At 32.1% G+C, this 16,850-nt stretch overlaps 1 protein-coding gene across 2 annotated transcripts; it reads left to right on the forward strand.

The window, feature by feature from the left end:
- The first annotated feature begins 4,830 nt into the window (after positions 1–4,830).
- Positions 4,831–15,612, forward strand: zgc:123297. Of its 2 annotated transcripts, NM_001037561.2 has the most exon segments (8): positions 4,831–4,939; positions 5,049–5,124; positions 7,721–8,071; positions 11,221–11,493; positions 12,874–12,981; positions 13,893–13,934; positions 14,289–14,327; positions 15,110–15,612. In NM_001037561.2, coding segments are annotated over 7 exon segments (957 nt in total). In that variant the 5' UTR covers positions 4,831–4,939; positions 5,049–5,066; the 3' UTR covers positions 15,196–15,612.
- Positions 15,613–16,850: the final 1,238 nt, after the last annotated feature.

A 16,850-nucleotide genomic window follows, 5' to 3' on the forward strand; every position in this document is an offset into this window, starting at 1 on the left:
GTGCTTACTTCCACATTTCAGAATAAAGTCAACATTTTATGTAGTTTTCAAGAACAATTTGTTAAAAATGACTTTCGTGAACTGTAATTTTGCAGTGCCTATTTTACTATTAAACCATTAAGTGCTTAGTTAAATCCGAACCTCTTCAAGGAGTGCCATGCAGTTCCCTGTGTGTGTGTGTGGGTGCGTGCATGTGTGTTAAGAATGCAGGAAGGATGAGGATAAATACGTCACAGTGACTGATGTCTGATTAAACGCTCTCTGCTGCCCAGGGCTCTTAGAGAACAACAATAGGAGAGCGTGAAGAAGAGGGCAGAACTAAGGAGAGAGAGAGAGAGAGAGAGAGTGTGTGTGTGTGTGTGTGTGTGTGTGTGTGTGTGTGTGTGTGTGTGTGTGTGTGTGTGTGTGTGTGTGTGGCCTGTTAACAGTTGTCAGGTGAATAAGAAAAGCCTGAAGCAGCAGATCAACAAGACTGCAAAGAGTTTTAAGAAGAGGTGGAGTTGCAGATCCATCGCAAACTGTCACCTGTCACACTTACAAAGCACAACTGAGAAAGAGGAAAGTGCAGAGGTTGTAATTCACATGGACCTAATCAGTGACCTAATTATTTACTTATTTAATAGTTTTTTTCTGATTATGTGTATGGGCTGCTTTTAGATTATTTCATTCATGTTCCCATTTTAATTGTTATCCACCTTTTCAGAAAGTGATTATTGGGTTTTAAACTATTGGTTTCGCTCTGAGTTGGGTAGCTGACATTCAAAGAAACTGAAACAAATGGTTTGAAATGAAAAGTCTGTATTACAAATAATTTAGATAGTGAAAAGTAAGAGTAAGTTAGAGTAAGAGGATGTTTGACTTTATTTTTATCATTAATGTCAGGATATATGTGGCAAGAGCTCTTTCTTTGTTCCTCCAGAATTTTTTTTTTTTTTATATTAGTTGCAGTACAGTAAGGTAATATTGCAACACTTTACAATAACTACACACTGAATCATTTATTAAACATTATCAAATTGTAAATTCATTATTTGTTAAAGTTTTTATTCTATATTTATTGATGTTAGTAAGCACTTTATAAATATAACTACAAATGTTGTATTCTTGACTTGCAAGCACATGTATAAACGATAATGTGCTTAATTATGTTGGTGAATTTTTTCATTTTTAAATTAAGTATTGCATCATTTACAAATCAGTTATATATATATATATATATATATATATATATATATATATATATATATATATATATATATATATATATGTGTGTGTGTGTGTGTGTGTGTGTGTGTGTGTGTGTGTGTGTGTGTGTGTGTGTGTGTGTGTGTGTGTGTAAATGTAATTGATACAGTAAATGATTAATATACTATTCAAATTAATATATCTTATTATTCATTTACTACTTAATATTATTTACTATTAGATATATAAATAGTTACTTTGTATGTCAATAATAGCTTTATTAACTCAACTTAGTCCAGTTTTGTCATCTAATCTAAAATAAGGTCTATTTATGCTTCTTAAATCCCTTATAAATTACAATTAAAGGCTCAGTTATATACTGTAAAACCCAAAAAGTTATGGCAACTCAAATAATTTGAGGATACCAATTGCAACAAACCATTTCAAGTTAATAAACGAATCCTAATGAGTACTGTGAACTTAATCCATTTGAGTAAATGAAGCAATTTGAGCACAGTAAAACCCGATAAATGAAGGGAACTCAAACCAACTGAGTACTTTAAAACCCAATAAGTTAAGGCAGCTCAAACCATTTGAGGAAACCGATTGCAACATCATTTGAGTTAAAAAATTGTGACTAAAAAAACTCAGGACGTCAGACAATTCAAAGTTTTAAAAGATGTGTTTGGACGACCCCTATTGGTCATTTTTTGATCAGCAGTATAGGCAAAACTTTATCCACTTAAATAGAAAGACTTGATAATGCAAAAGGCAAATAATGAAAAAAAAAAGAAAAACAAGCAAAAGTAAAAACAATAACTAAGAGGCAACTCCTCTCAATGTATTCTTAATAAAACATACCATCATTCTTTTCGCATAATAATCATACACATTATTTTTGTATTACTTATTCTTAAACACTTTTTTACATTATATTTTTTTTTCATAAATTTGATCAAACTAGCATGATATTGATATTAAATAATGTGAGAAATATATGCCACATATTTCTGCAACTGTCCTCCTCATAGCTTTACAGTGTCAATATTGGCAGTCAGCTGAGGTTTCAGAATTCTGTTGACGAATTCATACAAACACAATGTAAACTTTTCCTTCGATTAATTCCATTGTTTGTTTTTTGGCGAATCTGTTGATCTCTTTATGTAACTTGTCATCTGCCATTTGAAACCCTTTACTTAAAAATAAGATATACTAAATTTTAAAACGTTGCCAAGTTAAATACATTTTACGTTATATGAAGACTGTGTAACATTTTAGTTTATTAACAGTATGTACATGATGCAAATCAACACTCTTTTACTACACACAGAAAGAAGCAATGTTTCATTACTGAATGATTCTGATTTTGTGCGTTTATAATTTAATAATTTGATTAAGAACTCATTTTAAATGAATGTAAAGAAAATTGCTTTCTAAATTAAAAAAAAAAGTTTCTAAATGAATTAAATGACAGTAATTCACTTCCAAGATGATTGGTAAACATTGACTTGTACTTCCCATTGGGGGTCATTATTGACTTGTTTTTTCTCCCTCCTATCGAAGTCAACGGAGTGAACAACTATAAATTAATTAATAAAAACTTTAATAAATAATAAGCACTCGTCATTTAATAAAATTAGAGATATGCTGCCACCTGCTGGCGATTTTAGTTGGACTAAGCCTATACAAGCACAAAAATACACTTTTAAAAGATTAAATTATCCTTTTACAACAGTCGTTCAAAAAGAACTTTAAGTATGCATACTTATAATAGTGATATTAACAACAAGATCAATAGTTACAATTATTTTAAAATGGGCAATGAACAAGTTCATGACAGTTTTCAATTGAGCTTCGTGCATACACAAATCATTATGGCCATGATTATTTATTAACTCCTTCAGACCCTGCGTCCATTACAATAAACATCACATGACATCCCATTTTTCTGAAATTGGGAACATAATTTAGGTCTGAAGGGTTTAAACATATTAATCATAATATGTTCCCTCATTTCACGCTGTTATAGTATTTGGTTCAATAGTTAATTCAAATATGATTCCGCTTTAGGCATAAAATACTTATTATATTTTTTCTCAAAAGACTGTTCATGCTGTAAATACATGCAGAATACACTAAATATAAAGACCTTGGTGCATTTTGGAAGACACCCCTCACAAATCTCTCATTTCAATGAATATTTTTGACAGGAAGCTCTACAATATTATATTTGTGCATATACATTAGTCAGTACTGAAGCCAAATCTGGAGCTAATCTAACAAAATAACTTATGATAACGGTTCAAAATGAATAGGCCAAATTTATGCCAGGGACAAATATTTAGTAAACATTAAAAAAAAAAAAAAAAAAAAAAACTAAAAAATGTATAAAAATATGTTGAAATGTTGTAGTTCGGACATTTTTTCAATACTTTACATGGATTTAAATGTAAAATATTTCTATTTTTAAAGATGTTTGGTGACTAAAATATTATTGTAATAAATATATTCGTTTTGTTCAAATGCACCAAAATACATTGCCTATATTCACAAAGAAATGGATTGAAATATTCATTTTCAAATGAAGTGTACTCGGTTATGTTGAGAACTGTATTTTGTGTATTTTGCTCTCTTGGAAGTAGGATCTGTGTTTTTGACTCACTCCTAAAGTGGAATTATACACAACAAATGTATTATATAAAGTAAAGGGACTAAGCTGAAAATAAAATGAATGAATGAATAAATATAAGGTAAACTGAACCCATTATTAATGTTATGCAAGAAACAACTCGTGGATGCGCTAGATACACCCTCAAATATAATATATTGCTAAATGCCTAAATCTGATATAAGGGCATTTTTATTCTGCTGTAAATTGTTGTTTAAATTACTGTCAAACTTTTTAAGCCAGACGCCTGATGGCATTAATTGTGCGTATTTTCGTCATATTCTTGTTTTTAAAAAGTGAATGAGAAAGTCAATAAAATATCACAATAACATAGTTGACAAATAATGAATAGTTTTGATCTATCCTAGATATTTAGTGCACATGAATGAGGGAAGAACCTTCCAGAGTTTCCCTATAGAGGAAATAACATCGCTTGGAGCAAGGTACATGCCTTTTTCTATCATTACTTTAAAGACTTGTAACAGAGTTGACCATGAACATACATGGACTAACACAAGTTTTATTACTGAAATCACAAATAATACAAATATTTCATGCCAATATTTATTTAACAGAAACATCTGTTAAAAATCTAAATTAGACTTAATTATTTCATGATAATTAAAGCTGAATGCATGATTCAGGAGGTGGAGACTGTCAAAAATATGTAAATATGTCCCTAAATACACATAACTCGATATAATTTGTGTCCTTATTCAAAACAGTTTCATTAAAGCTTTTGTTTTTGAAAAATAATTGAAGGTTTGTCTTGGAGATGCAAAATGTACCTGCGATTCTAGAATCACCTTTATAGTCCTTAGCCCACTTAACCAGCTCGTCAGGACAAAACACACATTTCAGTAATAAATCCTATTCATAACCTCAAGACAGTGACTTCAGAAAAAGGGCTTATAAACTGCGATGGGAGGTACTGTGTTATCAGTAGTTTATTAATATGAGGAAATGAAACTAAACCAGAAATGATTTCAGTCTCTTTTGAACATCTTATATATGCACACTCCTAAATAAGCGTCAGTGTTGAGTTGAAGGCAAGAAATATTGGCTGTAAGAAGTTTAAATAAAAAGGTAGGTCTTGTTAATTATCAGATTTATTGGGTATATGAAATGTTAAAAAATATATTTACATTAAATACCTGTGTGCTTTTTAAAAACAAAAATGCTTTTCTTTTTTTAGTACCTGTGCTCTTTAAACATGAAGTTTATTTGTTTGCTGCTGCTAACTGCTTGTGGAATTAAAGATTCAAGATCAGGTAAATATATGAAGGGCTCACATGTTGAAGAAAGAGATGAAAAGGCATTTAATAAGTAACTTATGTAGGGCACTTTGTACAGTAATCTGGTCATTGTCCACCTACAGCATACAGGGATCAACAACCGTACGTCATGCTTGATACACAAAACTCACATGAAGAAATATACATCAAAAATAAGTTGGAGTCAAAACTTAATATTGAAAACTAAATGGATTTTGTCTTGATTTTTGGTTCAGTTATTACGAAGCTGAAATGTAGAAGGAGAATGGACTGTGCTTTATTATGCTTTTTCTATTATTTATTTATTAAGATAAAAGTGTTTTGTGCTGCTTCTTACATCATTCTTACAACTTAAATGAAAAAAGCTGCCTGAAAGGGGTAGTTCACCCAAAAATCCTCATAATTTACGAACACTTACTGGTTCTTAAATTTCTTGTGAACGCTTTGGGAAACGACTATTTTTCTTCGGTGCATCTTCAGTTTCTTTTTAAAAATACAAAACTCACTCACACACACTCACGCACGAAGTTGTCTGGGGCTTTTTATTTTATTTGTTGTTTATTTTGGCACACTGTTGTTTTGCAAACGCACACAATTAAAAATATATCAGACAACAACAACAACAAAACAGTATCTTGATGTATTTTAGAATGTCAAAATATATGATATATCAATTTGTGAGGAAAAGAAGAAAAGATAAGCTGAAAATAAATGTCTATGGGGACATCTGCTGGACAAATGTGGAAATTGCAATTTCTTATTTTCAACCAAAGAACCAACATTTTACAGTATATTCTTTTATTTTAAATTCGACGGAAGAAAGAAACTCAAACAGGTCTGGAACATGTACATGATGAGTAAATGATGGCAGAAGTTTTTTTTTTTTTTTTTTTTTTTTGGGTGAACTATACTTTTAAAACTTCTAACTTAAAAAATAAAGTTTAAACCTGATAAACTTATTTAAGGTAAAGTAACAAGAAAAAAGACTTTGAATTTAAACTTTGTACATGACCAGCCTTATGAGGAAATGTAACTATTTTGTCAATAATTTGTACGAATTTCAGTTCGGTCGTTTTTCAGTTTGAGTTCAGTCATACAAAAATGTATGCTTTTTAAAAATAGGCGTGGCACCAAACCCCACCCCTAAACTGAACTGTCATTGGGGGAGACTAAATTATACTGAAATGTACAAATGAGACCATACAAATACATACAAATTAGCCACTAAATCCAAAAGTTATAAATTGCTGTGAGATAGCATTGACAAGACTTGAGGCTGATTTATACTTCTGCATTAAGCACCCGGGTATGCTCCGGCACAGCACTCGCCTGGTCATATAGCCCATGATCTAGGCGCAAAGTCGAAAGCGCAGGCGCAAAAGCATTAAAGGCATGTCCGAATCCACTTTTGTTATTTTTGCTATTTTAAGGATGGAAAAATACACTCTGCGCATGGTCTAACAGGGTTGTGCTTATTCTCCTAATGAGTTATGGGTGTGTTTTGAGCCAAACGTATTAGAGTCTCATCACACATTCCCTTTAAGAGTCACATTCGCTATTTACATGGCGGACTTTGTAAGTGTAAAAACTGAGCGCTTCATTAAAAAGAAAACAGTTAAACAGACTATCTGCGTGAGGATAAGAACAAGCCTCCTCCATTTGGCATGTTTACTTTCTCTTTACTTTTGTGGATGAGGAAACGGTGTTGTACTGAAGACATCCATTAGCCTACATATTTAATTTCATTTGTTAAGCACAAAGATTTGTTTTAAAACTATTTCTAAAATCAGTTCTAATTTCCAGCAAACGAATAAATGAACAATAATAACAAAGTATGTTCAAAAAACTTATATCTGAGCTATATCAAAATACACATCTAATTATTATGCCCCATATTGGGGATGCATATGTCTCCCAAACCCAATAGGTGGACAAATCTGAACTTGTTTTTATTAAAACAAATAGAAATATACATATAATTAATGATACTTATAATAATAATAATAATAATAGCAGTATACAAATTGTCATTAATAAACTGAAAAAAGCCCTGAGGTGACGAAGGCATGGAGGCAGTAGTTTTTATATTTATGTAGAAGAGACAAATTTTTGTAATATTAATTATTTTTTCGTATGTAAAGTTATTTGTGTATTGCTCTACATCCTTTGTGTATTAAGCAATGTGTAAGCGTTTGGCCTTTGCGCTGTACTTTAGACCAGCTTTTAGTTGGTCAATGGCACAGTCTATTTCAGTTTTTCAAAATAACAATGCGCCAACAATGCACCTTAACACGCCTCCTTTATAGACTGGCACACCCATGAGTCCACAAAGTGGCGTAAATGAATTTGCTATTTAACAATATTTTACAATGTGGCACAATACGTAAAAATAACTGTTGCTCTGGTCAGAAAATAGCAAGACTCCGCTGGGTCAGTTGGCATTTCTGTGTGGAGTTTTCAGGTTCTCCCTATGTTTGCATGTTCTCCCAGTTCATTCTGCTGTGGTGACCCCAGATTAATAACGGGACTAATCCGGAAAAAAAAATGACTGAATGAATGAACTGGTTAAACTTGTTTTCTCTCTCTTTCACAGAGCAGTATGATGTCATTGGAGCTGCAGTAGCTGTATTTGCTTCAGTCGGAGATGACGTGATTCTGCCCTGTTCAGTCAAACCCAACATCAGTGTTGTGGACATGATAGTGGAGTGGCGGAGATCTGATCTGAAAGACTCTCTGGTGCATCTGTATGAGGATCATGAAGACAGAGAAACAGAGCAGAACGAGTCCTACAGAGGGAGAACACAGCTGATTCATCCAGAGCTTCAGAGAGGAAACGCATCCCTCAGACTTTCATCAGTCAAAGTGTCTGATGAAGGACGTTATAAGTGTATTATTGGGTCTGAATCCTCGAAGCATGAAGCCACAGTCGATCTTACAGTTGAAGGTAAGCAACTGGTGGGTTATGGATTTTACATAAGTTAAAGGGGACCTATTAAGAGAGGGGTTTGGATGCGATTCTGGTGCAGTGCAATCTGAGCTGCATCCAATGCTTTTTAATAGGCTCACCTAGCCCTACCTCTAACCCTACGCCTCTCAGTGATGTCACTTGCTCCATTTGAGTGCATTGTCGCTGACATTGCATCGCTGAGTGATGCATTCTCACCTCATAAAGGCTGCATCCAGATACTATTGCCTATTATGAAAGAAATCACTTTGATACGGGGTTTAAACACAGTTGTGTGGCAACAGTGTGCATATAGCCAGCTTCCAATAGGAAAAATGTATTATTTTATTTTTCATAATCACACTTGATTAAAAAAAAAGTCAGAATAGTGCAGAAAAACGTTGATTGACATTTTCCATTTGTACATGTTATCAGAGGGGGGAAGCCCCACCCACTAGTGATGAGCTTTCCCTCATTAGCATAGGACATTTGTTTTGTTTTTGACTCTGACACTTTGCTGACACATTTAGATTAGTTTTACCTTCAGCTATAAAGCAACTTAAATAGTACAACCAACTTTTCTACTTTTCTTTTGAGCTAAAAATTTAACTGTCTATTAATTCAAAGACCAAAGAATCAATTAAAATAAAATAAAAAATAATTTAACCACTCATTTGTAGCTCCGTTCTCTTTTGAAAAGAGGTCTGGGAGGTCATTAAGCCGCCTTTCCACTGAACATGACATTTTGACACGACTGTCGGAGTACACCCCCTTGTGGTAGTCGCACAGAATTTTCAGTGTTGTCGTGCACCATGGGAGAGAAGCTCAATTTTCATGGTGTCCAAAATAAAGTGCAAAAAAAGCCTTTATTCTCTGTGCATTCACCATGATTTAATGAATGAATTAATGATTATTAGAAATTCATAGACCGCTAAAAATTTTGGAGGGAATGTGGAGATAACATTTTAAAAATTAAAATTTTTATTACTCCTTTATTCACCTTATTCTTTGCCGACGAGCGGGCGCAGCCATTTCATCTTTTAGGCTCGAGACTTCCGGTCTCATTCACTTCCATTAATTTTTAGACATTAAAAACTGCTCGTTTCGCTGTTTGATGTTGCAAACTGATGTTATATTGTTATATTATTCTACTTGGTCTACATAGTTATGCAAACATTTGTTTGTAGAGCAAGTAGTTTCACCGTTTTCTGCCGTTTATTATTTCTTGTCATTTCTCCCATAGGTGACTGAATCGGAGGTTCTAAAACAATCGCGAAAACAGGCGCACTTCCGCATTTTAGAATAAGCTCAATAGAAATGTTTTTTTTTTTTTTTTTTTTTTTTTTTGAATATAGACCTTTTTCTTATTCCAAAAATAAAAAAAATTTCTCATCTCGCGCGCACACACCTGCTTGGGCAACACTGAAATATATTACATCCGGTCGGCCAGTTGCATACAATCTAGTCGCAGGAGTTAAAATATTTCAATGGATCCGCAGCTCATTTCAGATCCGAATTTTCTGCATACGAAGATGATCGGAGCTCCACGCAGCTCCCGGACTACTCTCCATCAGAAATAAATGACTTCCGGCCTGTCGCTTGTTGTGTGCTGTGTAAAGGAGTCTTTAAAGCGCCAGTCACCACAACGGCACAATTTGGATCAAATCCTAAAAGAAGCAGTTTCAAAGAGTTATAAAGCATTATTTGTGAGGTATTTTAATATGGTATTTTAAGCTGAAATTTCACATACATACTCTAGGGACATTAGAGGCTTGTTTTATATCTTATAAAAAGGGGCATATTAGGTCCGGTTTATTTTTTGTGTTTTTAAGTATGCAGTACTGTAAATGTATTTAAACTCCCAACACCATTTGGTGTAAAGACATGCAACCAATTGCAAATTGCTTATTTATTATAATCATAATATTACAGCCTTTAAATAAACACTCTGCATTTTTGGAAATAGGCTCAGAGTTGAACAGTTTTTCCATTTTTGTAGCTGTTTAGCTTAACTTAGCTTAGCGTAGGTCATCGAATCAGATGAGATCATTTGGCCATTTTTTTGTTTTTACCAAAAGTGTTTTGATAATTTTCCTATTTAAATCTTGACTCTTCTGTAGCTGCATCATGTACTAAGACTGACAGAAAATTAAAAGTGGCTCTTTTCTAGTCTAGGAACTACACTCTTATACCAGCATAGCAATCAAGAGAGTTTGCTGCTGTGCCATGATTCCCAGCATGAGCAATGATATTATATAGCACTGTTACCTAGTTACTGCTGGGAACTATTTCCATTGCTCGTCTGTATGGTATTTTTTTTTCCATCACACTTTATTTTATTTGTACAATTCAAGCAATGAACAAACCATTAACTAAGACTTTTATTTCAGTAAACTACTAATTAGCTGCTTAGTAATAGTTATTAGTACTGTAGGATCAGGACTCCAGGCTAATCGGCTGGTCATGTCTGTTTTGTTTGTTTGTGATAGCCACATATTCTTTTGTTTGTGCTTCTCCTGATTGTTTCTTATGATGTCCTTGACACTGGCCTGGTTCTGACTGTTGCTTGATTCCCCTTTAACCTCCCTCTGTTTTACCAGCCAGTCTAATTTTTGTTTCTGTTTTATCAGTTTTTCTCCCCCAACAATTCCAGTGACAAGTCTACAAGTATTTTCTGATTTTGACTGCCTGCTGCATTTTTTCTTTCCTGTTTGTTGGACTGAGTTTTTGTAGTTTCTTTCCCCCTGAGACTGAGACATTGGCAGTAGAAGAATTTGTTTTTGTTTTTTGCCATTATTACTAATGGACTAAACCATCTGATTTTTGCCCTGTTTAATAAATAATTTGTTTTCACCTGCTCTTGGGTTCTTTCCATTTACTGGTCCTGACAAATGGTTTGGTTTAGGTATTGGGTCGGATTAAAGATGTAAAATAAGACCATTCTTTATAAGTGCTGATAAATAGAACATATCTTAATAATCTACAGGTAATAAGTCAGTAGTTAATGCAAATTTTGTACCTAAACCGAAGTGTTACCCATTTTTTAAATTGGATTTTTAGTTCTTGCCTATTTAATCAGCTGTACATAGGTTAAAATTAACAACGATAAAATAACATTCATGCAGCAAATGTTGTTGTTCGTATTGTAGCTTTAGGATGGGCTCCGGTGATCACCATAGATGGATTTAATCCTTCAGGAGGGCTTCATCTTCAGTGTGAATCTGAAGGTTGGTATCCTGAACCGCATCTGGAGTGGCTGGATCATGAAGGAGTCAGTTTGAGGCCAGAAACTACAGAGACGCACCAGAAAGCGGGCATGTTCAGCATCAAACACACAATCATTGTTTATCACAGCGACGACAAGATTCACTGCAGAGTGAAACTGAAGCATCACATGCTGGAAGCACAGATCATCACCTCACGTAAGTCCTCACACTTTAATTCAAACATTTTATGTAGTTTTTTTATGGTTAAACTTGATGAATTGTAGCCAGGTTGTGGTCTTACCTCTCACTTTGGATTACATGTGCACTACACTTTAAAAAATATCCATAAATTATAGCATTTTTTTTTTTATTTGTAAGTTGTGATTCATGCTTTTATGTTTCCCCATTTATTCATGATGTTGAATTGCATTACAGAACCTTGATCTTTTCTCCAACAACTTTCAACCTTGAAAAGTGACTTTTATTAACATTTTTGATAGTTTAAAGCAGAGATGCCTAAACTAGTGATCACGGGCCAAATTTGGCTCATGGTAACCTTTGATTTGACCTGCCATCAAGGAAATGATGGGGATTATTTTGAGATTGTCAATTCAAATTTAAAGTAACCTTTTGTCTGTTTATTGTTAAAAGTTAAATTCAGTGTTTCAATTAAATGGTGTAAATTAATTCGATTTTGTTTAAAATGTCACCCCACAATGCAGAGACTTTGGTGAGCAATGGCAGATTCTGCTTGACTAGTGTATTTAGCATTGAACTCCTCTGTGTTATAAATGTGATTGTTTGTTTTTGTTGCTTTGAATTATCATTTAAAAAGTTATACTACATTAGTATTATGTAGGTTTACAGTAATGTGTTTTATTTATTTTGAAATATTATTAAATAAATTAAAAACCTTGTAATAAACTGCTAGTACATTTTCTGTTATTTTATAGACATATTTCTCTATTATATATTATTTCTTGTACATTATATTATTTCAAACTACTTAAATGTCAATAAAAGTCACATTGTTAAACTGTAGAGTTGACATTTCATCAAAAGTTGACAGAGCAGAGATCGACATCCCGTAATGCTATTGACAACCGTAAATAAACGGAACACTTGTTTATTACAAAATACAGAAACTGTTATTTTAAAATATATTTCTTTACAGTGTAGATGTATATTATTTATATGTTTCCATAATCATTGTTTTATTATTGTGCACACATTTGATTGTCTGCTTTCACATGCAGAATGAGTCTCTTTAATTGTAAAAAAATGTTTTAAATGAATTATTTGGGCTTTGAATTGATGGACAATTAATTGTTTTAGCTTAACGGGCAAGCAGACGAGTTAACTGTAATATTAGTTTTGCCATACAGTTAACAGTAAAGCTAATCTAAATAATAATAAATAAATAATTATTAATTATTAACATTTAATTATTTTAGCTAATTGCTACACAGAGAAACTGGTCAATATATATTATGTGTGTGTACAGTACAAATATATCATACTGTCATATTTTACATTATTAATTGTTTTTAATCAAAAGACTTGCACCGTCTGTTTTGCCTACATTTTACTTTACAGGTGAAGTGTTTAAAATATGGAGGACAACAGCCGTCCTGATTTCAGTTATAGTTGTGTTCAGTGGTTTTGCTGCAATGATGTTTGCTGTGCTTCTGCATAAATACAGAGGTGAAAAATTTATATTTGAGCTTGGAACTTCACACTTTTACATTATTTCTCTTCACCAACAGTAGTCCAGCAGTTCTGTTTCTTAAAGTCAGAGTTGCACTCTTGATTTAAAGTCTTTGTGCTTCCACAAAAAGGCAAAGTGTATGTACTTTGTCACATGAAGGAAAGTTTTTATTTAAGATACATTTTTCCAGTAATGTATTTTTTTTTTTTTAGCTTTTTATAAGTACATACTGCAAGTTTGGCTTATAAAATAAATAGTATGCTTTATAAAAAAAAAAATTAAATGCTGTGAATCAATTAATTATGAAAATGTTTTTAACCTCTTTAAACGGAAAATAATTGAAAAGGTAATTGCTACTTTTATCCTGCTTTTCTCTTTTTTTTTTATCTTCCTCTCAGTTTACATCTCGCAGTTATTTTTTAACTTAAAGCCATTTAAAGTCGTTTTATTTTTGTCATGAATTCATTTTCTGGTCTCTGTGCATCCGCAAAAAGGCAATGTAATTGTTCTTTGCCACATAAAGGGAAGATTTGTATCTTAGATCGATTTTTCCACTGATATATATATTTTTTTGCTTTCGAAAAATGCTTACAATCGCCGGCCACTTTATTAGGTACACCTGTCCAACTGCTTGTTGATGAAAATTTCTAATCAGCCCAATTTCCGATGTCTTCCTCTCAGTTTACATCTTGCACTTATTTTTTTAAAGTTATTTATTTTATTTTTTTGTCATAACTTCATTTCACAATTTAGATTTTTTATTTTTTTCTTAAAATAACAAGTATATATTTTGCAATTGTTTAAATCTCACAATTCAGATTTTTGTTCTAACAGAATTACAAGAATTGCAAGAACAGTGAGATAAGATTTGCAATTAGCATTTTTGTTAGGAAGTTTTTTTTCTCAGAAAACAGTCAACTAAAGATTGAGAATAAGAGACTAAAACAAGGTCAGTTTGCTTTTTTTTTTACCTCTACATCAGAGAAAAAAACAATTAATCCAGACCTTAATTGTTAACTCTGCTTTGGTTATATATAAAATAAGGGTGTTTTTAAAATTGTCTTTATAACTATAATAATACAATTTGAGAGATTGTTAACTTTATAGCATTGCAAATGTGACAGTTGGATGTTTGCATTGTACAGTATGTATGCGTATTGTATGTGTATTTAAATTATTTAGTTACCAGATGCATGTGATGATAATAATTTCTATAATAACATCTCAGTCATAATTGTATTCAATATCTGCACTTGGTGTTTATAAAAAATTATACAAGTATTCTTTTCTTTAACTCCTTTAGAACTTGATCAACTTTTACAAAGTCAGAAGACACCAGAAGGTGGAGTATGTTTTATGTGAATTTATTAAATAATATATTTGTGTTTTTGTTACATGGATTGTACCAAAACTTTTTAAATATATACAGTGCTCATCATAATTGAGTACACCCCATTTTTAAAAATGAATATTTGTATCCATTTCTTAGTAAATATAGCTCACATATTTTGGTGCATTTAAACAAATCAGGTTTTTTTTAAAGTGTACATTTATTAAAATAATATTTTAGTCTTTAAACATCTTTAGAAATAGAAAGATAAAACATTTAAATTTATGGAAAACATTGCAAAATATATATATACAAACTTCACAACTTTAACAATCTCATATATTTTTTGTTTCTCTTAATTTTTGCAATTTGTCCGTTTTTATTGAATATTTTCTTCGACATATAAATTTGGCCTACTCATTTTAGGACCTTTATTGTAAGTTATTTTGTTAGATAAGCTCCAGATTTGGCTTCAGTACTGACTAATCTAATGTATATGCACGAATACAATATTGTAAAGCTTCCTGTAGAAAATATTAATCTAAATGAGAGATTTATGAGGGGTGGACTCATACATGCTGAGTATATATGTTTATAGATTATTTAATGTTAAAATAAATTACACTATAGTTGTAAATTTGTTTTTTGACGTTTCTTAATAGAACAGTCTTTAAAGTAAACATAATGTTGTAAAGCTGCCAGTATTCCACAACAGGACATTGTTGATCAAATATTATTATTAAAAAATATGTTATATGCCTTTCTGTAAATCAGGATGTTCACTATTTTAACAGTGACTCTTGATGCTGGGGATTCAGGTAAAACATGTCACACTGGACCTGAAGATAAAGAAATTCTTGTTGACAACGCAGATCCATAAAAAGATAAAAATGAAGACAAATCGCAAAATGACAAATCTGATGACGGATGAATTTATAAGGGAGGTCTGTTTGGCAGGATGTATTTTCCCCCCAGTGTAGGAAAAAGACAACTGTAATAGTTTATTCCTGTATTATTTGTTGTTGTGTGTGTGTGTGTGTGTGTGTGTGTGTGTGTGTGTGTGTGTGTGTGTGTGTGTGTGTGTGTGTGTGTGTGTGTGTGTGTGTGTGTGTGTGTGTGTGTGTGTTTTAAATATATATGTTGAAGTCAGAATTATTGTCCTCCTTTGATTTTGTTTCTTTTTTTTTTTTTTTAACTATTTCCCAAATGATGTTTAACAGAACAAGGAAATTTTCACAGTCTTGTGGAGAGAGTCTTATTTGTTTTATTTCAGCTAGAATAAAAGCAGTAAAAAAAATAAAAAACACATTTTTAAGCTCAATTATTAGCCCCTTTAAGCTAAGATAGTCTGCAGAACAAAACATCGTTATACAATAACTTGCCTAATTACCTTAACCTGCCTATACCTAATTAACCTAGTTAAGCCTTTAAATGTCATTTGCTGTATAGAAGTGTCTTGAAAAATATATAGTAAAATATTATTTACTGTCATCATGGCAAAGATAAAATAAATCAGTTATTAGAAAAGAGTTATTAAAACTATTATGTTTAGAAATGTGTTGAAGAAATCTTCTGTCCGTTAAACAAGAAATTGGGTAAAAAAACTAAACAGAGGGGCTAATAATTCAGACTTCAACTGTATATTAAATGTATACAAAATATTTAGAAATTGAGTATAATGCAAATATTACTGTCAACCTTCTTATGACAGTGATTTGATGTTTCCTAAAACACATTTACAAAGATATGACACAATTTACAGTATTCAGTGTGAATGATTTCAATTACATACTGCTGTAATTTTCTGATAAATAAATATCTGTGAGGCATTTTTACAATATAAGTGTATAATCTTAAGTTCACTAAAAGTTGAATAAAACCCAATTCAATGTTAAAATAGGCTATAGATGATAACACATTATACATGAAATATACATTTATATAATCCTTGAAGATTGTCTTCAGTTACACTTGCTTAAAGCCTGACATGAAAACGTTTTTAAAATTCCAGACCCTATTTCAAACTAATATTTTCAGTAGTCCAAATGTTAATCATCAGCATGATTTTTAAATACAAAACACATGAATATACTTACATATTTTATTATATTGTTTGTTCTAGCAATTATGAATTATTACATATTAATTAATGTTATTAAAATGTATCTGTCAAAATGTATTTATCGAATACGACTTGCATACGACAATAAACTTGTCTTGTCACTGCTTGGTGTTAAAATGATCTTTTGTCTTCAAGAGATACACAAAATCTACACCCTAAGAAATGTGCTTCAATGTATTTGTTGTTTTATTGGTCATCCGTTGTTGGTTGTGTGAGTGTAAATTAGACTAAAACTATGGTAGTGCTGTTAGGGCCTACTCACAATATGCCATCCATAGCGTGCCCAATTCTGCCTAAGTCTGGCACATTGCTAATCGTTTCTATGAATGAACGGAGCTGTTGAGATTATCTGACAGACTGCTGATCACAGCGAAAGCAGGACTCACGACACACACCGACACACACGGGACGTC

Source organism: Danio rerio, chromosome 3 (assembly GCF_049306965.1).
Source record: "Danio rerio strain Tuebingen ecotype United States chromosome 3, GRCz12tu, whole genome shotgun sequence".
Taxonomy (NCBI): domain Eukaryota; kingdom Metazoa; phylum Chordata; class Actinopteri; order Cypriniformes; family Danionidae; genus Danio; species Danio rerio.